General features: G+C 46.3%; 1 protein-coding gene across 4 annotated transcripts in view; it reads right to left on the reverse strand.

Annotated features, from left to right (window-relative positions):
* LOC137368889 (leukemia inhibitory factor receptor-like) overlaps positions 1-23,516 on the reverse strand; it is a 292,925-nt gene that overhangs the window by 21,828 nt on the left and 247,581 nt on the right. For all 4 annotated transcript variants that reach the window (XM_068029136.1, XM_068029137.1, XM_068029138.1 and 1 more), the window contains 5 exons: positions 21,549-21,616; positions 20,006-20,216; positions 15,130-15,312; positions 4,192-4,293; positions 2,575-2,757 (listed from right to left, as the gene is read on the reverse strand). In XM_068029136.1, coding sequence (XP_067885237.1) covers positions 2,575-2,757; positions 4,192-4,293; positions 15,130-15,312; positions 20,006-20,216; positions 21,549-21,616 — 747 coding nt within the window. The remainder of the gene's footprint in view (positions 1-2,574; positions 2,758-4,191; positions 4,294-15,129; positions 15,313-20,005; positions 20,217-21,548; positions 21,617-23,516) is intronic.

The raw sequence follows: 23,516 nt of genomic DNA on the forward strand, positions 1-23,516 counted from the left end.
GAAAAGGAGGCGGTCGGGGCCAGGAAACTGGAAATTGTCAAAATGACGTAGGGCGTAAGAAGAGTCACGGATGTAGATGGGAAGAGATTGGACCAGTGGAGAAAAGATAGAGTCAAGATAGGAAGAAATAAGTTCAGTGGGGCAGGAACAGGCTGAAACGATAATGAGACATTGATTCCCCTGGCTGGGGAATCTAGAAGAAGGGGGCACAATTTCAGTATATGGGGCCGATCATTTAGGACTGAGATGAGTAGAAATTTCTTCATTCAAAGGACAGTGAATCTTTGGAATTCTCTACCCCAGAGGGTTGTGCATGCACCATCACTGAACAGATTTAAGGCTGAGATAGATTTTTGGTCTCTAGAAGATATTGGGAGCAGGTGGGAAAGTCGAGTTGAAGCCCAAGATCAGCCATGCTCGTATTGAATGGCGGAGCAGGCTCGACGGGCCATATGGTCTGCTCCTGTTTCTATTCCTTAAATTCTTATATTAGCACTGAACCATACAGGGTAAACAGTCCAAGGTGCAACACCCAGCTAATCGCAGCTGTAGCAGCCCTTTCCAAACCTCCAGGCCCACAAAAATCAATTCGGACAAACCAACAAATAAAAAATACAGGGCAAATAGGATCAAGTTACCTGGGACTTACAGGTTGAATTGCCAAGATTTGTGCTGGGAGCACCAGATTTCCAAAGCAAAAAGAAACTGTAGGACTGAATGCAGCAGGAGTGATAAATTTCCCCTTTCCCACATTTCTTGCTTCACTGAGTTACCAGCCACACATTGCATTGCCAGGAGATGCTGAACAGGGGCTCCTGTACTTCCCCACAGGATCCAAAATATCAATGGTAGTTTCATTCCACAATGACACTTGCATCCGGCACACAGCAGGACTGGAGAAGACCAAACACCAAGCAACACAAGACCTCTTAAGGGGAAGGACTATGTAGGGAAGAATACTTTTTTCCCCCATTGAACCTATCCTAAATAAACTCTGCAAAATTTTTTAAAAAGCCTTGATACTTTACAGTTTCAAGCATTTGATTTCTTTCAGGCAGTGCATTTATTGGCCAGTCCTCCCAATCACAGGGGACAACCACACAGTCATATGTAAGCCAGACCAGGTAGGGCGTGGCCAGTTCCTTTCTCCTGAAGGGCACTGCTAAACCTGGTGGATGTTAAACGAAGATCGAGCAGCTTGTGTGGCCATTTTCTCTAGTTCCAAGTCAACAAATCTATTGATTTCAATTTCACAACTTGTGGTGGAATTTGAGCTCATGATCGCTGGGATTTGGCCCAGTCCTATAACCAATATACTACCAAGCCTCAATGAGAGGAGCCCTGTACATTACAAAGGGGCTCCACCTTGCAAAATGGCAGCAACTTTGAACTGGCCTGAGAAACCCAGCCCTCATTGGCCTGATCAACAGAAAACTGCATAAGGCACATTTTTGTCCTCAAATTTTAGGCATTGCCAGAGGACCTTGAACAAAAGATCAAGGCTGCCCAATCCCTTTATGGCTTGTTGTCAGTCTGCACTGTCTATGCAAACTCAGCAGAAGAATACCATGGTTTATAGAGTTAAATTATGAGGAGAGTTCCAAAAACCTGGTTTGTATTTCACTGAGTTTCGACGGTTGAAGGGTGATCTCGATGAGGTGTCTAAAATGATAAATGGATTCAATAGGGTAGATATGGGGAAACTATTTCCTTTGCTGAAGGAGTCTAGAACACAAACTTAAAATTAGACCTAGACTGTTCAGGAGCACTTCTTCACCTGAAGAGTAGTGAAAATCTGAAATCTGAGGGAGATGGTGGTGTAGTGAGCCAGTAATCTAGAGGCCCAGCGGACATGGGTTCAAATCCCACCATGGCAGCTGGTGGAATTTAATTCAATTTATAAATAAAATCAATTATTTAATAAGAAACTGAAACCTAGTCTCAGTAATGGTGCCATGAACTGATTGTCATAAAAACCCGTCTAGTTCACTAATGCCCTTTAGGGAAGGAAGGAAATCTGCTGTCCTTACCTGGTTTGGCCTCCATGTGACTCCAGACACAGCAATGTGATTGACCCTTAACTGCTCACTGAAATGGCCTAGCAAACCACTCAGTTGTCAAGGGCAATTAGGGATGGGGCAACAAATGCTTACCTATGATGCCCACATGCCATGAAAGTATAAAAAGAAACTCTTCCCCACCACCACCCCCCCACACCCACATAAAGTGTTCCGAAGAAGGGTCACTGACCCGAAACGTTAACTCTGCTTCTCTTTCCACAGATGCTGCCAGACCTGCTGAGTGATTCCAGCATTTCTTGTTTTTGTTTCAGATTTCCAGCATCCGCAGTATTTTGCTTTTATCACATAAAGTGTTTGCTGGGAGTATCATTAGGGAGAAAAGTGAGTTGAGGTCGATCAGCCATGGCAACGCAGGCTTAAGGGGCTGATGGTCTCCTCTTGTGGCCTGTTGCTCTGTTTAAACATTAGGCATTTCCAAGGACTGGAAAGCCTAATTTATGAGATGGGAAGCCGGGAGGAACACATTTCAAAAGATCAACCATTGCGTATTTACTTGGATTCTGTCCACGTGCGTCCACGGGCTTGAAGGCTGCTGAATCATTGTATAGTTTACTGTAATAAACTTTGAACCCCTCAATGAATCCTTGCCGTTTGCCCACAGGGATGTCGTTCCATTCAATCTGCACCAAATCTCCGGTGGTTTCCTTGATATCCAGTTTTGGAGCCTCAGATGGGGCTGAGGAGTATAATCAAAGTGATTGTATTAGAGCTTCAATTAAGACTGTAGGAGATTTAACCTACTGTACACCTCTCAGCATACACTTCTCAAAACAACCATAAAATGCTAGTAATGGTAGCACCAGGACTTCCCATTGTGTCGCTTCAAAAGCTAAGCCATCATTTCAGAGTTATGATCCTTTTTAAAAGCTTGTTTATTGGGGGTATTTGGTTACATTTCTATTTCCTGTACTATTTTATCCCCCTTTCTCTGATGGGCCTCAACATAAATCAAGGAAGCACGTGCCCAGTTTTCTCCCAAGTGACGGCCAATGCCACTCACCTTCCACTAAAACAGATGAACTTCTCACTGTCATATTGCAGTTTGTTGAAAATTCCTGTGTGTAAATTGGCAGCAACGGTTTCTACAACAGTGACTGTACTTCAATACTTCAATTGGCTGTGATGCATCTTTGGATGTGATAAGGTCATGAAAGGTGCTATATAAATGCAAGCCTTGCTTTCTTTCTTGTCTACACAGAAGTCTGGCTCCTGAAATGGAAACTCATTGTTCCACACAGGTGAGGGTCCTGTCAGCATACAATCATACAATGATATGACACAGGAGGCCATTCGGCACATTGTGTCAGTGCAAACTCTCCAAAGCTTTCCAATTAGTCCCACTACTCTGCTGTTTCCCCATAGCCCTGTAAATCTTTCCTTTCTGAGTATTTATCCAATTCATTTTTGTAAGTCACTATTGCATCTGCTTCCACCACCCGATCAGTCAGCGCAAGCCAGATCATCATAATTTGGTGCGTAAAAAAGATTCTCCTCATCTCCCCTTTCTTTCTCGCCAATTATCTTAAATCTGTGTCTTCAGGTTATCAACCCCCCTGCCAGGAGAAAGAGTTTATCTTTGATAAGCTTGTGAAGTTAATGCTAAAGCCGATAAAAAATACTGAACTATCTTCACTAATTAGCTAATGATGGAATTAAAAACAAATAATTATAAAGTATTGTGAATATAAGACATTTTTTCAAGCTTCACCAGACATTTATCACTCATCATGTGGGTTAGTTTTACTGCTCAGGGTTTTCATTTTTAATATAATTTGGCAATAATTTATTTGCCACCATCCATTACATTGACTGACAGTATCCTGTGCCTTTCAACACTAAATGAAACATGAACAGCCAAGTCCAGTAGGCAATCTGACGAAACTTTGCAACATGTCACAAATGCATTGAAAGGCAGAACCGGGTAAGAATGTTCACAAGGGAGCAAAGATCAAGAGACACTGAAAAAAAAAGTATCTCCACTAAAGTTGGATGAATGAGGTAGGTTTATTTTTGATGGTCAGGGATTAGTGGCATTGCCTTTGACACCAAGCAGATATTGCTACACACTCAGTTATCACTTCACTTAGGCTCTTGTAGTTGCCGTCCTTACCCAGTTCAAGTGTGTACCCGACCATCCTCTTCAGTAAGTAGTCGCCATTATCCCTGCACTCATACACCTCAAGGTTGTACCGGACTCCGGCTTCAAAGGTATCTATGAAAAATATTACAGCTCACTATCAAAACTGCACAAATCACATTAAAAAAGTTATACCCGATTGTAATGCAGCTTCCTGAATGTGGTTTGGAACGGTTTCAGTCCAGGTCAATGTGACATGGGCACTTAGCAGATAAGCAGGGAAGATGGGACCTGTTCAAACAGGACGGGCTGCATCTGAACCAGAGGGGCACCAATATCCTGGGAGGGAGGTTTGCTAGTACTGTTCGGGAGGGTTTAAACTAGTTTGGGAGGGGGATGGGAACCGGACTTGTAATCCAGGGACCAGTGGGTCCACTCAGAAAGACAAAGAGTGTAGTGAGGTATTGGGGAAGGTAGCACTGTCACAGAGGACAGATGGGCACGGAGAAGGGTTAAAGTGCGTATACTTCAACGCAAGAAGCATCAGGAATAAGGTGAGTGAATTGAAGGCGTGGATGGGCACTTGGGACTACGATGTTGTGGCCATCACTGAAACGTGGATAGGTGAGGGGGAGGAATGGTTTTTGGAGGTACCTGGTTATAGATGTTTTCATAAGATTAGGAATGGTGGTAAAAGAGGTGGGGGGGTGGCATTGTTAGTTAGAAATAGTGTAACAACTGCTGAAAGAATTTTCGAGGAGGATCTGCCGACTGAGGCACTGTGGGTTGAGGTCAGGAACAGGAAAGGAGCAGTCACCTTGATGGGAGTTTTCTATAGGCCCCCCAATAGCAGCAGGGAGGTGGAAGAGCAGATTGGGAAACAGATTTTGGAAAGGAGCAGAAGTCACAGGGTAGTAATTATGGGGGATTTCAACTTCCCAAATATTGATTGGCAACTCTTTAGATCGAATAGTTTGGATGGGGTAGTGTTTGTGCAGTATGTCCAGGAAGCTTTTCTGACTCAGTATGTAGACTGCCCGACCAGAGGGGAGGCAATATTGGATTTGGTACTAGGTAATGAACCAGGGCAAGTGATAGAGCTGTTGGTGGGCGAGCACTTTGGAGATAGTGATCACAATTCTGTAGCATTCACTGTGGTAATGGAGAAGGATAGGTATGTGCAACAGGGCAAGGTTTACAATTGGGGGAAGGGTAGATATGATGCTGTCAGGCAGGAACTGAGGAGCATAAGTTGGGAGCATATGCTGGCAGGGAAGGGCACGGTCGAAATGTGGAACTTTTTCAAGGAGCAGATAGTAGGGGCCATTGATAAGCATGTCCCTGTCAGACAGGGAAGGGATGGTCATGTGAGGGAACCGTGGTTGACAAGAGAGGTTGAGAGTCTTGTTAGGAAGAAGAAGGATGCGTATATAAAGTTGAGGAAAAAGGGCACAGGCATAGCTCTGGAGGGATACAAGATGGCCAGGAAGGATCTGAAGAAAGGGATTAGGAGAGCTAAGAGAGGGCATGAAAAATGCTTGGCGGGTAGGATAAAAGAAAACCCCAAGGCCTTTTACGCGTATGTCAGAAATATGAGGATGACTAGGGGGACCATAGGTCCGGTCAAGGACAATAGCGGGAGACTGTGTGTTGAGCCGGAAGAGATAAGTGAGGTTTTGAATGAGTACTTCTCTTCGGTATTTACGAATGAGAAGGGGTGTATTACTAAAGAGGACGGTGTGAAACAGACTGGTAAGCTCGAGGAAGTGCTCGTTAGGAGGGAAGATGTGTTGGGGTTTTTGAATAACTTGAAGATAGACAAGTCTCCCGGGCCTGACGGGGTATATCCAAGGATGTTATGGGAAGCAAGGGATGAAATTGCAGAGCCGCTGGCAATGATCTTTTCATCTTCTCTGCTGACGGGGGTGGTACCAGGTGATTGGAGGGTGGCAAATGTTGTGCCCCTGTTCAAGAAAGGGAATAGGAACAACCCTGGGAATTACAGGCCAGTTAGTCTTACTTCGGTGGTAGGCAAGTTGATGGAAAAGGTGCTGAGGGATAGGATTTCTGAGCATCTGGAAAGACACTGCTTGATTCGGGACAGTCAGCACGGTTTTGTGAGGGGTAGGTCTTGCCTCACAAGCCTGATTGAATTCTTTGAGCAGGTGACCAAGCAAGTGGATGAGGGTAAACCAGTGGATGTGGTGTACATGGATTTTAGTAAGGCATTTGATAAGGTCCCCCATGGTAGACTTATGGAGAAAGTCAGGAGGCATGGGATAGTGGGGAATGTGGCCAGTTGGATTAAGAATTGGCTAACTGATAGAAGGCAGAGAGTGGTCTTAGATGGTAAATACTCAGCCTGGAGCCCAGTTACCAGTGGCGTGCCGCAGGGATCAGTTCTGGGTCCTCTCCTGTTTGTGATTTTTATTAACGACTTGGATGAGGAAGTCGAAGGGTGGGTCAGTAAATTTGCAGATGATACAAAGGTTGGTGGAGTTGTGGATACCGAGGAGGGCTATTGTCGTCTGCAAAGGGACTTGGATAGGTTGCAGTGCTGGGCTGAAAAGTGGCAGATGGAGTTTAACCCTGAAAAGTGTGAGGTCGTCCATTTTGGAAGGACAAACATGAATGCAAAATACTGGGTTAACGGTAGGGTTCTTGGGCATGTGGAGGAGCAGAGAGACCTTGGGGTCTATGTGCATAGATCATTGAAAGTTGCAACTCAAGTGGATAGGGCTGTGAAGAAGGCATATGGGGTGTTAGCGTTCATTAGCAGAGGGATTGAATTTAAGAGCCGTGAGGTGATGATGCAGCTGTACAGGACCTTGGTAAGGCCTCATTTGGAGTACTGTGTGCAGTTCTGGTCGCCTCATTTTAGGAAGGATGTGGAAGCCTTGGAGAGGGTGCAGAGGAGATTTACCAGGATGTTGCCTGGAATGGAGAATAAGTCTTACGAGGAAAGGCTGAACATTCTAGGCCTCTTCTCATTAGAAAGGAGAAGGATGAGGGGTGACATGATAGAGGTTTATAAGATGATCAGGGGAATAGATAGGGTAGACAGTCAGAAACTTTTTCCCCGGGTGGAGCAAAGCGTTACAAGGGGTCATAAATTTAAGGTGAAGGGTGGGAGATATAAGGGGGATGTCAGGGGAAGGTTCTTTACCCAGAGAGTGGTCGAGGCATGGAATGCCTTGCCCGGGGAAGTTGTTGAGTCAGAAACTTTAGGGACTTTCAAAAGGCTTTTGGATAGGTATATGGATAAAGGAGAATGATGGGGTATAGATTAAATTGTCCTTGACAGAGGACAAAGGATCGGCACAACATTGTGGGCCGAAGGGCCTGTTCTGTGCTGTATGTTCTATGTTCTATGTTTAAGACTCTGCCTATATCAACTACTTAACTCAGAGGGGCTGAAGGGTAACTGCTGTAGAAAATGGAAAAACTGTTGCTGTGTTATAGAAAGGGTGTGCATCTGAGGCACATTGATGGGACAGTGTAGAGGGAGCTTTACTCTGTATCTAATCCGTTTTTTTGTCCTGGGAGTGTTTAATGGTGCAGTGTAGAGGGTGCTTTACTCTGTGTCTAACCTGTCCTGGGAATGTGTGATGGGACAGTGTAGACAGAATTTAAAGAAAAAGCCTATAATTGCGCAAAGATGGGAGGCATGTCAGAAGATTGGACAGGATATTAAAAAACAGCAAAGAATGACTAAAAGATTGACAAGGAAGGTAAAGTTACAGTACGAGAGAAAGCATGCTAGAAATATAAATACAAATTGTAAGAGCTGCTAAAGATATTTAAAAAAGAAAAGAATTAACAAAGTGAGTGTTGGTCTTAAAGAAAGCGAGTCTGGGGAATTAATAATGGATAATAAGGAGATGGCAGATGAATTTGCATCGGTCTTCACTATTGAGGATACAAGTAACATCCCAGAAATAGCTGTAAATCAGGAAATGGAAGGGAGGGAGAAACTTAAGAAAATTACAATCACCAGGGAAGTGGTACTGAACAAATTGTTGGAGCTGTGGGCTGACAAGTCCCTGCAGCCTGATGGATTTCATCCTCGGGTGTTAAAAGAAACAGCTAGTGAGATAGTTCTTGTGTTAGTTTTAATTTTCCAAAATTCCCTTGATTCGGGGAAGGTTCCATTAGATTGGCAATTAGCCAATGTAACCCAAAAGGGTTATTCAAAAAGGGAGAGAGACAGAAAGCAGGAAACTACAGGCCAGTTAGCTTAACCTCTGTCACAGAGAAAATGTGAGAATGTATTATTAAAGATGGTATAGCAGGGCATTTAGAAAAATTCAAGGCATCAGGCAGAGTCAACATGGTTTTGTGAAAGGGAAATCACGTTTAACCAATCTATTGGAATTCTTTGATGGAGTTGCATGTGCTGTGGATAAAGGGGAACCGGTGGACGTATTGTACTTAGATTTCCAGAAGGCATTTGATAAGATGCCACATTAAAGGTTATTGTAGAAAATGAAAGCTCATGGTGTCGAGGGTAACATATTGGCATGGACAAAAGATTGGTTAGCTAACAGGAAACAGAAAGTAGGCATAAATGGGTCGTTTTCGGGTTGGCAAAAGGTAACAAGTGGTGTGCCACAGAGATCTGTGCTGGGGCTTCATCTTTTTACAATCTAAATAAATGATTTGGATGGAGGGACCAAAGGTATGGTTGCTAAACTTGCTGATGTCACAAAGATAGGTAGGAAAGTAACTTGTGAAGATGACATAAGGGGACAACAAAGGGAAATAGATAGGTTAAGTGAGTGGGCAAAGACCTGGCAAATGGAGTATAATGTGGGAACGTGGGTAATTGTCCACTTTAGCAGGAATAAAAAAGCATATCATCTAAATGGCGAGAGATTTCAGAGCTCTGAGATGCAGAGGGATCTGGGTGGCCTAGTGCATGAATTGCAAAAGGTTACTATGCAGGTACAGCACGTAATTAGGAAAGTTAATAGAATGTTATCACTTATCACGAGGGGAATTGAATACAAAAGTAGGGTGGTTATGCTTCAGCTATACAGGGCACTGGTGAAACCAGATCTGGAGTACTGCGTACAGTTCTGGTTTCCTTATTTAAGGAAGGATGTAAATGCGTTGGAGGCAGTACAGAGAAGGTTTACTAGACTAATACCTAGAATAGGCAGGCTATCTTACGAGGAAAGATTGTATCCACTGCAATTTAGAAGAGTAAGAGGCCACTTGATTGAAACATTTAAGATCCTGAGGGGTCTTGACAGGGTGGATGTGGAAAGGATGTTTCCCTTTGTGGGAGAACCTAGAACTAGAGGTCACTGTTTAAAAATAAGGGTCGCCCATTTAAGACTGAGATGAGGAGAAATTCTTTCAGGGGATCTCGAGTCTTTGGAATTCTCTTCCTCAAAAGGCAGTGGAAGCAGAGTCTTTGAATATTTTTAAGGCAGAGGTAGCTAGATTCTTGATAAGCAAGGGGGTGGAAGGTTATCGGAGTTAGGTGCAAATGTGGAGTAATCAGTTCAGCCATGAACTTATTGAATGGCAGAGCAGGCTCGAAGGGCCGAGTAGCCTACTCCTGCTCCTAATTCGTATGTAACTGTACTCTGTATCTAACCCGTGCTGTACCTGCCCTGGGAGTGTTTCATGGGACAGTGTAGATGGAACTTTACTCTGTATCTAACCCCGTACTGTACTTCCTGGGAGTGTTTGATGGGACAGTGTAGGGAGGCTTTACTCTGTATCTAACCCCATGCTTTACCTGTCCTGGGAGTGTTTCATGGGGACAGTGTAGAGGGAGCTTAAATTAGTGAATGATATCAAACTAGCTGAGGAGAAACAAAGAGATCTGGGAGTGGTGTTAGGTTCAAATCTGGCATGTCCAAGCACTGAAAAACAACAATGGACAAAGCAATCAGAATGCTGAGCTGAACTGCCCAATCTGTAAAACAACAACCTTAGGCCGTCCTGCTGCAGCAGTGCTACCACTTCAGTTTGATCACAAAGGACCATGTAAAACATCCAGGCCCTGGATGTGGTAGATGGAAATGTCACATGGGGCTGACCCCAATTAAGAAGGATCGAGTTATGACAAAGGGATAGAAAAACCTGGGGCTCTTCAACTGCGAAAAGTGGCGAATGAGAGGGAATCTTGCAGAAGTAGATCGGGTGCTGTGTGGCATAGAAAGAGTTAATGCAAATACCTCTTCAAGTTAAATAATAAATACAGGCCACGGGTTCAAACTGAGAAAAGGGAAGTTTAGGACTGATGTCAAGAAGCACCTCGAAACACAACAGTGGGGGCAAAAAACCTCTGCAGTTGTTCATCTCAGAAACATAGAAAAATAGGAGGAGTAGGCCATTCAGCCCTTCGAGCCTGCACCGCCATTCAATACGATCATGGCTGATCATCCAAACTCAGTACCCTGTTCCTGCTTTCTCCCCGCATCCCTTGATCTCTTTAGCCCTAAGAACTATATCTAACTCTTCCTTGAATATATTTAATGATTTGGCCTCAACTGCTTTCTGTGGTAGAGAATTCTACAGGTTCTCCACTCTCTGGGTGAAGAAATCCCTCCTCATCTCAGTCCTAAAAGTTAAAGTTTCTTTAGGTATATTAAGAGAAAAAGATTGGTGAAGACAAATGTAGGTCCCTGACAGTCAGAAACAGGGGAATTTATTATACTTTGGTTCTGTCTTCACACAGGAGGACACAAATATCACACCAGAAATGTTGGGGAACACAGGGTTTAGTGAAAGAGAGGAACAGAAGGAAATCAGTATGAGTAGAGAAATGGTTTTGGGGAAATTGATGGGATTGAAGGCCGATAAATCCCCAGGGCCTGATAATCTACATCCCAGAGTACTTAAGGAAGTGGCCCTAGAAATAGTGGAAGCATTGGTGGTCATCTTCCAAGATTCTATAGACTCTGGAACAGTTCCTACAGATTGGAAGGTAGCTAATGTAACCCCATTATTTAAAAAGGGAGGTAGAGAAAAAAACAGGGAATTAGAGACCAGTCAGCCTGACGTCAGTAGTGGGGAAAATTCTAGAGTCCATTATCAAAGATTTTATAGCAGATCATTTGGAGAACAGTGGTAGAATCGGACAGAATCAACATGAATTTCAGAAGGGAAATCATGCTTGACAAATCTACTAGAATTCTTCGAGGATGTAACCAGTAGAGTTGATGAGGGGGAGCCAGTGGATGTGGTTTATTTGGACTTTCAGAAGACTTTCAACAAAGTCCCACATAAGAGATTAGCATGTAAAATTAAAGCGCATGGGATTGGGGGTAGTGTATTGCGATGGATAGAAAATTGGTTGGCGGACAGGAAACAAAGAGTAGGAATAAACGGGTCTTTTTCTGAATGGCAGGCAGTGACTAGTGGGGTACCGCAGGGAACGGTGCTAGGACCCCAGCTATTCACAATATATATTAATGATTTAGATGAGAGAACTAAATGTAATATCTCCAAATTTGCAGATGACACAAAACTGGGTGGGAGGGTGAGTTGTGAGGAGGATATAGAGGCACTTCAGGGTGAGTGAGTGGGCAAATGCATGGCAGATGCAGTACAATGTGGATAAATGTGAGGTTATCCACTTTGGTAGAAAAAACAGGAAGGCAGATTATTATCTGAACGGCTATAAACTGAGAGATGCGACTATGCAACGAGACCTGGGTGTTCTCGTACACCAGTCGCATGCAGGTGCAACAGGCGGTAAAAAAGGCAAATGGTATATTGGCCTTCACAGCGAGAGGATTGGAGTACAGGAGCAGGGATGTCTTGCTGCAATTATACAGGGCCTTGGTGAGGCCACATCTGGAATATTGTGTGCAGTTTTGGTCTCCTTATCTGAGGAAGGATGTTCTTGCTATCGAGGGAGAGCAGCGAAGGTTTACCAGACTGATTCCTGGGATGGTGGGACTGACGTATGAGGAGAGATTGAGTTGGTTAGGATTATATTTGCTGGAGTTCAGAAGAGTGAGGAGGGATCTCATAGAAACCTATAAAATTCTAACAGGAATTGGAAGGGTAGATGCAGGAAAGATGTTCCCGATGGTGGGGGAGTCCAGAACCAGAGGGCATGTTCCTGATCATCCTTCCTGCATCTAGCCTGTCCAGTCCCGTTAGAATTTTATAGGTTTCTATGAGATCCCCTCTCATTCTTCTAAACTCTAGTGAATATAGGCCTAGTCGACCCAATCTCTACTCATTTGTCATAAGATACATGGCAAATACATGGGGGAGTCCAGAACCAGGGGTCATAGTCTAAGGATACGGGGTAAACCTTTCAGGACTAAGAGGAGGAGAAATTTCTTCACTCAGAGTGGTGAGCCTGTGCAATTCGCTAACACAGAAAGCAGCTGATGCCAAAACATTGCATGTTTTCAAGGAGGAGTTAGATATAGCTCTTGGGGCGAAAGGGATCAAAGGATATGGGGGGAAAGCAGGAACAGGTTACTGAGTTGGATGATCAGCCATGATCATAATGAATGGCGGAGCAGGCTCGAAGGGCCGAATGGCCTACTCCTGCACCTATTTTCTATGTCTATGTTTCTAAATGGCTTACCCCGTATCCTTAGACTGTGAGCCCTGGTCCTTGACTCCCCCACCATCAGGAACATCCTTCCTGCATCTAGTCTGTCCAGTCCTGTGAGAATTTTGTAGGTTTCTATGAGATCCCCTCTCATTCTTCTAAACTTTAGCGAATACAAAGCTAATCGACCCACTCTCTCCATACGGCAGTCCTGCCATCCCAGGAATCAGTCTGGTGAACCTTCGCTGCACTCCCTCTATAGCAAGGACATCCTTCCTCAGATACGGAGACCAAATCTGCACACAATACTCCAGATGCGGTCTCACCAAGGCCTTGTATACGTGCAGCAAGACGTCCTTGCTCCTGTACTCGAATCCTCTCACTATGAAGGCCAACATACCATTTGCCTTCTTAACTGCCTGCTACACCTGCATGCTTACTTTCAGCGACTGGTGCACAAGGACACTCAGGTCTCGCTGCACCTCCCCCTTTCCCAATCTATCGCCATTCAGATAATAACCTGCCTTTCTTGTTTTTGCCACCAAAGTGGACCACCTCATATTTATCCACATTATATTGCATTTGCCATGTATCTTATGACAAATGAGTACAGATTGGGTCGACTAGGCCTGTATTCACAAGAGTTCAGAAGAATGAGAGGGGATCTCATAGAAATCTATAAAATTCTAACGGGACTGGACAGGCTAGATGCAGGAAGGATGTTCCGATGGTTGGGGAGTCCAGAACCAGGGGTCACAGTCTCAGGATATGGGGTACGCCATTTATAACCAAGGTGAGGAGAAATTTCTTCACTCAGAGGGTGATGAACCTGTGGAATTCTCTACCGCAGAAGTCAGTGTAGGTCAAGTCAATAAATATATTCAAGAAGGAGATAGATAATATTCCTTAATGCCAAAGGGATCAAGGGATAGGGGAGAAAGTGGGAACAGGGTACTGAATTAGACGATCAACCATGATCTTTTTTGAATGGCGGAGCAGGACGGAAGGGCCTACTCCTGCTCCTATTTTTTATGTTTCTATGTTTCATAGGGAAAGTTACTGAGAGGGGTTAGGGAGGAACCATGTGTTTCAATGGAGGGATGTGCTGGAGGGGCTAAATGGCCTCCCTTATCTGTAATTTTTGTGACCTTAGTCAGCATGAATTTCATTTAATCAGGAAAGGAAATCGAGATGAGCATGGGGAGATGGAGAGGGTGCACACCAGCGAAAGTCAGCCAGAGAATGTGCCAGAGAGAGGGCGCGAGCCACAGGGACAGGGGGTGAGGGGGCGAGCCAGAGGGAGAAAGGGAGAGGGCGTGAGCCAAAGGGAGGGGGGGGAAGAGGGCGCGAGCCAAAGGGGAGAAGGCACGAGCCAGAGGGAGAGAGGGAGAGGGGGCCAACCAGAACGTGAGGGGGGAGAGGGCACGACCACAGGGAGAGGGGGAGAACCAGAGGGAGATGGCGAGATGAGGCGAGCCAGAGCGAGCCTGAGCGTGAGGGGGGGGGGGGGGGGGGGGGGGGGAGAGAGAGCGAGCCCAAGCGTGAGGGGGGGAGAGCGAGCCCAAGCGTGAGGGGGGGAGCGAGCCCAAGCGTGAGGGGGGGAGAGCGAGCCCAAGCGTGAGGGGGGGGAGAGCGAGCCGCAGCGTGGGGGAGAGCGAGCCGCAGCGTGGGGGAGAGCGAGCCGCAGCGTGGGGGAGAGCGAGCCGCAGCGTGGGGGAGAGCGAGCCGCAGCGTGGGGGAGAGCGAGCCGCAGCGTGGGGGAGAGCGAGCCGCAGCGTGGGGGGAGAGCGAGCCGCAGCGTGGGGGAGAGCGAGCCGCAGCGTGGGGGAGAGCGAGCCGCAGCGTGGGGGAGAGCGAGCCGCAGCGTGGGGGAGAGCGAGCCGCAGCGTGGGGGAGAGCGAGCCGCAGCGTGGGGGAGAGCGAGCCGCAGCGTGGGGGAGAGCGAGCCGCAGCGTGGGGGAGAGCGAGCCGCAGCGTGGGGGAGAGCGAGCCGCAGCGTGGGGGAGAGCGAGCCGCAGCGTGGGGGAGAGCGAGCCGCAGCGTGGGGGAGAGCGAGCCGCAGCGTGGGGGAGAGCGAGCCGCAGCGTGGGGGAGAGCGAGCCGCAGCGTGGGGGAGAGCGAGCCGCAGCGTGGGGGAGAGCGAGCCGCAGCGTGGGGGAGAGCGAGCCGCAGCGTGGGGGAGAGCGAGCCGCAGCGTGGGGGAGAGCGAGCCGCAGCGTGGGGGAGAGCGAGCCGCAGCGTGGGGGAGAGCGAGCCGCAGCGTGGGGGAGAGCGAGCCGCAGCGTGGGGGAGAGCGAGCCGCAGCGTGGGGGAGAGCGAGCCGCAGCGTGGGGGAGAGCGAGCCGCAGCGTGGGGGAGAGCGAGCCACAGCGTGGGGGAGAGCATGATAGTCAGAGAGATTTCTCAAGCAAAACAGTTTTCGATTAAAAATACTTCACCTGATATTATTGTGGCGTCTGTTAAGTTTGAAGGAAATTTCCTCCAGTATACGCTATACACACAGTCACTCAGGAAGTCACACCACTGTACAGTGTAGCCACAGCTCTCAGCCTGGTGCCTCAGCCAGGTCACACTAAATCCATCACCTACACCACTGGCTTTTTCATAGCCCAAATCTTCATCTAGAGAAAAAAAAAACAGAAAAAAATACAAAAAGAAATTTAGAGACAACTTGTTTGAAAGGGTATGTAAACAAACAGGACCTCATGGGGGAGTATGATTGCAATCTCTCACCTGTACTGTAGAGCTCATTGCAAGTACCAGTGTCCAGGAATGAAAAATGAAAGACTTATGTAGCATCTTTCACAACCAATGAAGTACTTTCTAAGTGTAGTCACTGCTGTAACGTAGGAAACAGCTGAGTGACAGTATTTGGTCATCGACCAGAAAGATTAATTCTCTCTCCACAGATGCTGCCTGATCAGCTGAGTGCTTCCAGCATTTTCTGTTTTTATTCCTTATTATTTACTATTTCTCCCACGTGCCCATCTCACACCTACAATCACTCCCTTAGTGTTTTACCTTGACTCCCCACCCCACCATTTTGCTTCAGCCTCAGCCCCAGCTTTAAACTTGGCCTCTTCTTTTACTCTATCAACCTCTAGCAACCTAGATCTATCACCTCAGAACATCCCGCAAGGTGCAGGCCGGGGGTTTGCTCTCCAGCTACTTTGTGTACTCAGTAGCACAAGAAAACTAGGAGGCACAGTAGCACTCATCTACAGCACTGGCTGAATCCAGGTTAGGGACAGTGCTTCACTGACGGACCCCCTCACAGGTCACCTGCATCCTCCTGTCACCATGTACGTCAAACTAAACGAGTATGGCAACTTATTTTCAGGATAGATTATTAAAATATAAACTTGAAATAACACTTTTAGCAGAAATCAATGGATAGTTATCAGGGACAGAAATCCTGGCCAATTTCTTTCCATTTCACAGCCCAGCAAGGTCAACAAGCAGATCCCAAATGCAGCAAAGACCAGCAACTGGAAGCTGGAACCTATGGCTTGGAGCTGAACTAGGCAGTGCCTTCAGCCTCTCCAATTACCTTATCCAGTAAAACTGCCCAGTAAGACAACAAAACTAGGAGGCACCGCAGTTTTTATTTCATTCATACTCGGGAAATGGACCTCACTGGCAACGTCAGTATTTAGTTTAGAGATACAGCACTGAAACAGGCCCTTCAGCCCACCGAGTCTGTGCCGACCATCAACCACCCATTTATACTAATCCTACACTAATTCCATATTCCTACCACATCCCCACCTGTCCCGATATTCCCCTACCACCTACCTATACTAGGGGCAATTGCTAATGGCCAATTTACCTATCAACCTGCAAGTCTTTGGCAGTGGGAGGAAACCGGAGCACCCGGAGGAAACCCACGCAGACACAGGGAGAACTTGCAAACTCCACACAGGCAGTACCCAGAATTGAACCCGGGTCGCTGGAGCTGTGAGGCTGCGGTGCTAACCACTGCGCCACTGTGCCGCCCTTTATTGCTCGTCCTTAGTTACCCTGAGAGGGGGAGCCTTATTTCAACTGAGGGGCTTTCTCGGTCACTTCAGAGAACAGATTCAACCAAATCGATGTGGGACTGGAGTTGCACATAGGCCAGACTGGGTAAGGCTGGCACGTTTCCATCCCTGAAGGACATTAGTAAACCAACTGGGCTTGTATAACACCCCAACAGCTTCACAGTCACTTTCACTGACACCAGATTTTTACTTCCAGTTTTAAAATTGAATTCAGATTCTCGAACGGGCATGATGGGACTTAAACTCCATTTCTCCTATAGAGTCATAGCGTTATACAGCACAGAAACAGGACCTTCGGCCCATCGTGTCTGTGCTGGCCATCAAGCACCTATCTATTCTAATCCCATTTTCCAGCACTTGGCCCGTAGCCTTGTATGCTATGGCGATTCAAGTACTCATCTAAATACTTTTTAAATGTTTTGAGTGTTACTGCCTTTACTACCCCTTCAGGCAGTGCGTTCCAAATTCCAACCACCCTCTGGGTGAAAAAATGTTTCCTCAAATCCCCTCTAAACCTCCTGCCCCTTACCTTAAATCTATTATGTGGCCTGGCCCAATCTCGACCTCCTTTGTTATCTCTTGCCCCACCCCCACCTCACCTACTCATAACCTGTGACTTTTCTAATATTTGTCAGTTCCGAAGAAGGGTCACTGACCCAAAACGTTAACTCTGCTTCTCTTTTCACAGATGCTGCCAGGCCTGCTGAGTGGTTCCAGCATTTCTTGTTTTTATTATCTTAAATCTATGCCCCCTGGTTAATTTCACCTCTGCTAAGGGAAGAAGTTTCTTCCTATCTACCCTATCTATGCCCCTCATAATTTTGTATACCTCAATCAGGTCTCCCCTCCGCCTTCTCTGCTCTAAGGAAAACAACCCAAGCATATCCAGTCTCTCTTCATAGCTGAAATGCTCCAGCCCAGGCAACATCCTGGTGTTGGCAAGTATCTCATATGCCTTCCTAACCACCTTATCTACCTGCGCTGCTGCCTTCAATGATCTATGGACAAGTACACCAAGGTCCCTCTGACCCTCTGTACTTCCTAGGGACCTACCATCCATTGTATATTCCCTTGACTTGATAGCCCTCCCAAAATGCAGCACCTCACAATTCTCAGGATTAAATTCCATTTGCCACTGCTCTACCCATCTTACCAGACCATCTATATTGTCCTGTAATCTAAGGCTTTCCTCCTCACTATTTACAACACCACCAGTTTTCATGTCATCTGCAAACTTACTGATCATTCATCCTATATTCACGTTTAAATCATTAATGTACACTACAAACAGCAAGGGTCCCAGCACCAACTTCTGTGGTACACGACAGGCTTCGACTCGCAAAAACAACCCTCAACCATTTCCCTCTGCCTCCTGCCACCAGGCTAGTTTTGGATCCAATTTGCCAAATTGCCCTGGATCCCTTGGGCTCTTAACTTCTTAACCAATCTCCCATGCGGGACCTTATCAAAAGCCTTACTGAAGTACATGTAGACTACATCAACTGCTTTACCCTCATCGACATACCTAGTTACCTCCCCATTAAGCATACCCAGCCATCGCTTTTGCAAGAGCATTTCAAACTGGTCAATTCAGTGATGTTAGCAAAATTATCAAGCTGCATTTAGTTACCATTTTGCAGTCAGCATCCTGCGACATAATCAATGTATTTAAAAACAAACACAAAAGAGGAATCTAACATCTTTCATGAGTTATTAAGTAAAGCATCGTATTGGACCTTGTACCTGTCCTCTACATTTTGCTGTTTGCTTACCCTCCAGTATCGCATAAAAACAAAGCCCAGCATTTATAAAACGGCTCTCCACATCTCAACAATGTTTTGAAACATTGTATGCACAGTGAATTCCTGTGAAGTGATGTTTCTGTTCTGGCAGCTATTTTGCACAAAGCAAGGTCCCACAAACACCATTGAAATAAATGAGTTTGATCCATTTATGGTGGCACAAGTGCAAAATATTGTGGATGCTGGAAATCCAAAATAAAGAACAGAAACTGCTGGAAAAACACAGCAGGTCTGGTAGTATCAGTGGAGCCCTGTGGGCTTCTGAACCCCATCATAATAGTCCAGGCCTCCAAATCCAAGATCATAATTACAGAATTAGAGATCAGAAGAAGTTAAATGGTTGAGATGCTACTTCAAGCTTTCACCCCCAAAGATTATATAATGAGCAACTTTTTGAGTTTTCTCAGTAATTGCTAAACATGAGTTGAATTTTCTTCTCCCACCACCAGATGCGGCAGCGGGCAAGAAAAATGGCTCCCCACACATGCTGCCGCGAACTAGTGTGCTGCGGCCCAAGGTAATGCGCCGGTGTGGCAACACCCCCACCCAATTAAGTGGAGGGATGGGGTCTGTGATGCCGGCACAGGCGCTGGCGCCATTTTTCAAGGGCAGTCAGCCCTGCCAGTATATTTAAATTTTTGAAGGCCTACCCCCACAATGCATCACAAAAAAACTATCGCCCCTCCCCCCCAATGTAATAGCTGCCCTCTCCCCCCGCCACAAAACACACCTGCATGACTTGACCTTCCCCCCCCTCCCCCACCACCAAACTGATCAAAGTGCAGAGGTCACCTCTTCCCCAACCCCCCGCACTATTAATGATGATTACACCCCCATCTCCTCCCTCGCTGCACTAAAATTCCCAAGTATCCCCCTTCCACAGTTCAGTGGCGTCAGCTTTCCCTGGACAGGAAAGTGATGGCGCGTGAGTGCCAGCCACTGCTCGGAAGATCCTGGGCACCAGGTAAGATTGCTGAGAATTTTGTTCAAATGTATGCATTCACTTCATTTAAATATTCAAAGTTGGGTCCCATCGCCTGGCGTCGGTGGGGCGCGGGGGCCACCACAGAGCCTTGCCACCATCGGGAGAATCGGGCCCGGCACTCCCGGCATTGGGCCCAAGGCAGGCCGCTGCCGGTACGATCCTCTGGCCTTCCCCGCCACAAATCTCGACATCAGGACCTCCACAAAATCCCGGCCCACATGTGTGGGAAGTTTCTGGTCCCGGGCACCTATCAAGGAGTTTGATAACCATCGCCTTTCCCAATGCAAGAAGAGGGAATAAAAAAACAGGGCCAGAGACACAGGCAGCAGTCAGATTCAGCCAAGATTTCAAAGGCACTCTGTCAGAAGCAGGAAACTGAGAGGTCGTCAGGACCTCTATAGAGAAAGTGGTGAAGGCTCTCGCGGAGTCCAAAAATTAAGAATTGTTGGACCAACATAGAGACAGGAGTAAGCCATTCAGCACTCACCATCCTGTTGTGGAGGGATCCTAATCACAGAAGGGGGTGATGTCCCGACACTGTTTTGTCCCATAACAGTAATTACGTAGCCAGCTTGATCGAGGTGTATCTGTACATTGGTCATCAATGTCTCAATGGTACTTGATGAATTGCTTCCCACCTCCGTCCAAGTTATATTGTAGGATAAAATTGGACCATTCGCAACAGTGGCTGAAAGTGGCTGCGAGAGAGAGAGATTGAAGCAGATTAGAGCACTCAAATTTATTTGGTCCCTCAACAGGACGTAAGGGAAAGCTTTTCCAGCTGATAAGATATTCACTTCTCATCGTCATCTCCAACTTTTTTCTCAGTCAGAAACTTTCTTTTTCCTATTTTATCAACAGCACTTTAGTCAGCGTACCTCTCAACTTTCCTCTTTTCTTCTTCCTAAACTGCAAGTGTACATCTCCACACAGAGTCCCACGTCCCGACATCATTGAGACTAGTGATCCAAACACAAATCATTCCTTCCCAACAACGCACATGGGGAACATTCCTCAGCCTTCATTCTCTTTCGCAATCTTACGCATGAAGTCTCCAAACCACTTATAGCAGAGAATCACAGAATAACAGTGCACAGAAAGAAGCCATTTGGCCCATCAGCCCATTATGCTTACGTTAGCTCTTTCAAGGGCGGCACAGTGGCGCAGTGGTTAGCACCGCAGCCTCACAGCTCCAGCGACCCGGGTTCAATTCTGGGTAGTGCCTGTGTGGAGTTTGCAAGTTCTCCCTGTGTCTGCGTGGGTTTTCTCCGGGTGCTCCGGTTTCCTCCCACAAGCCAAAAGACTTGCAGGTTGGTAGGTAAATTGGCCATTATAAATTGCCCCTAGTATAGGAGGGTGGTAGGGAAATATTAGGGACAGGTGGGGATGTGGTAGGAATATGGGATTAGTGTAGGATTAGTATAAATGGGTGGCAGATGGTCGGCACAGACTCGGTGGGCCGAAGGGCCTGTTTTAGTGCTGTATCTCTAAACTAAAGGGCTATTCAATGAGGTCCACTTGTCCGCTTTTTCCCCATAGCCCCGAAAACCATTTTTCCTTCAAGTAAATTTGCAATTCCCATTTGAAATATGTTTCCACCATATTTTCAGGCAATGCATTCCTGACCACAACAACACTGCGTTAAAAAAAAAAGTTTGCCTCATCTCAGTCCTGGTTCTCTTGCCAATTATCTTAAATCTGTATCCTCTGGTTATCAATCTTCCTGCCAGTAGACAGGGTTTCTCCAGATCCACTCTATCAAAACCCTTGATAATTTTGAAAAACTCTATTCAATCTTCCCTTCACCTTCTCTGCTATCAGGAGAACAATCCCAGTTTCTCCAGTCTCACCACATAATTGAAGTCCCACAGCCCAGATATCATTCTGGTAACTCTCTTCTGTACACTTCCTAAGATCTTAACATCCTTCCTGCAGAATGATTTTTTTTTTCTATCACATATTCAAACTTGGTGATGTCACTTGCCAAGATTTTCACCTTGTGTCTTAGAAATAACATTTCTAATCCTTACCTTCCAGTAAACGGTCACAGTTCGGTTTGGCATAATTGTTCTCCAAACATCTAGGCTCGCTGATGGAGCTGTAATTACAGGCATTTCGTGAGAAAAGAATGGACAGGAGGGAAAAAAAAAGTTCCACATTTATAGTTTAGCAACTTGCCAATATGCCCTGTTACAACGTTCAACAGTGTGCTATCCGACATAAATACAGAAGCAAGGGTACACTCTTCAATTCGCTGCTCACTTTTGCCTAGACTGGGTTTCTGGCCTAAACTCATGGTACACAGACATAAGACACAAACTTCAAGCAGCTACAGTACCACCAATAGCAAAACCTACATGAAACAGAAAGCAATAAGTGCAGCAGGCGACAAAACCACTGCATTTCTGCTTACTATGTCAAGAGTCACACGTATAAGGATAGTGACATTTCAGGACTGAGGTGATATAAACTTCTCAAGAATTATCCCTGTGATTTATAATAGTTTTAACTGGGGCCACGTCCTACCTCTTACCACATGGCAGGATGTTCAGAATCTCAGACACTGGATTAGTTTTTCTTCTTCTCCATATCTGGAAGTATTAATGGAGCATTAATCTGTACCTAACCCATGCTGTACCTGTCCTGGAAGTACTTAATGGGAACAGTGCAGAGGGTGCTCTGTACTTTTTTTTCATTCTTGAACTGCTGCCGTCCACCTACTGCTGTTAGGAAGAGTTCTCCAGGCTTTTCACTCAGTGACAGTGAAGCAACGAACATATAGTTTCAACTCAGGACAGCGTGTGCTCTGGAGGGGAACTTGCAGGTGATGGTGTTTCCATGTGTCTGCTGCTCTTGTCCATCGAGGTGGTAGAGGTCACTATTTGGAAGGTGCTGTTGAACGAGCATTGGTGAGTTGCTGCATTGTATCTTATAGATGGTACACACTGCTGCCACTGTGCGTCAGTGGTGGAACAGTGAACATTTAAGGTGGTGGATGGGGTGCAATCAAGCAGGTTGCTTTGTCCTGGATGTTATCGAGCCTCTTGTGTGTTATTGGATCGACACTCATCCATGCAAGTGGAGAGTATTCCATCACACTCCTGACTTGTGACTGGCAGATGGTGCTCAGGCTTTGGGGCAGGTCAGGTTGTGATTTACTCACCACAGAACTCCTAGCCTCTGACCTGCTCTTCTAGCCACAGTATTTACGTGGCTGGACCAGTTGAGTTTCTGGTCAATGGTAACTCCCTGGATATTGATGGTGTGGGATTCAGCAATGGCATTTTTTTTATTCTGTCGGGGGATGTGGGCATCGCTGGCTATGCCGGAATTTGTTCCCCATCCCTAACTGCCATTGAGAAGGTGGTAGTGAGGTGCCTTCTTGAACCGCTGCAGTCCTTGGGGTGTAGTTACACCCACAGTGCTGTTAGGGATTTCAGGATTTTAACCCAGTGACAGTGAAGGAATGGCGACACTGTTTCAAGTCAGAATGGTGTGTGGCTTGGGGGGGGAGCTTGCAGGTGGTGGTGTTCCCATGCATCTGCTGCCCTTGTCCTTCTAGGTGGTAGAAGTTGCAGGTTTGGAAGGTGCTGTCAAAGGAGCCTTGGTGAGTTGAGCAGTGCATCTTGTAAATGATACATACTGCTGCCACTGTGCATCGGTGATGGAGGAAGTGAATGTTGAAGGTGGTGGATGGGGTGCTAATCAAGTGGGCTGCTTTGTCCTGGATGGCATCGAGCTTCTTGAGTGTTGTTGGAGCTGCATCCATCCAGGCAAGTGGAGAGTATTCCATCACATTCCTGACTTGTACCTTGTAGGTGGACAGTCATTGGTGATTCAAGAGGTGAATTACTCGCCACAGAATTCCCAGCCTCTGACATGCTCTTGTAGCTGGTCCAGTTCAGTTTCTGATCAATGGTGACCCCCAGGATGTTGATAGTGGGGGATTCAGCAATGGTAATGCCATTGAATGTCAAGGGGAGATGTTTAGATTCTCT

The sequence above is a fragment of the Heterodontus francisci genome, chromosome 4, assembly GCF_036365525.1.
Source record: "Heterodontus francisci isolate sHetFra1 chromosome 4, sHetFra1.hap1, whole genome shotgun sequence".
Classification (NCBI taxonomy): domain Eukaryota; kingdom Metazoa; phylum Chordata; class Chondrichthyes; order Heterodontiformes; family Heterodontidae; genus Heterodontus; species Heterodontus francisci.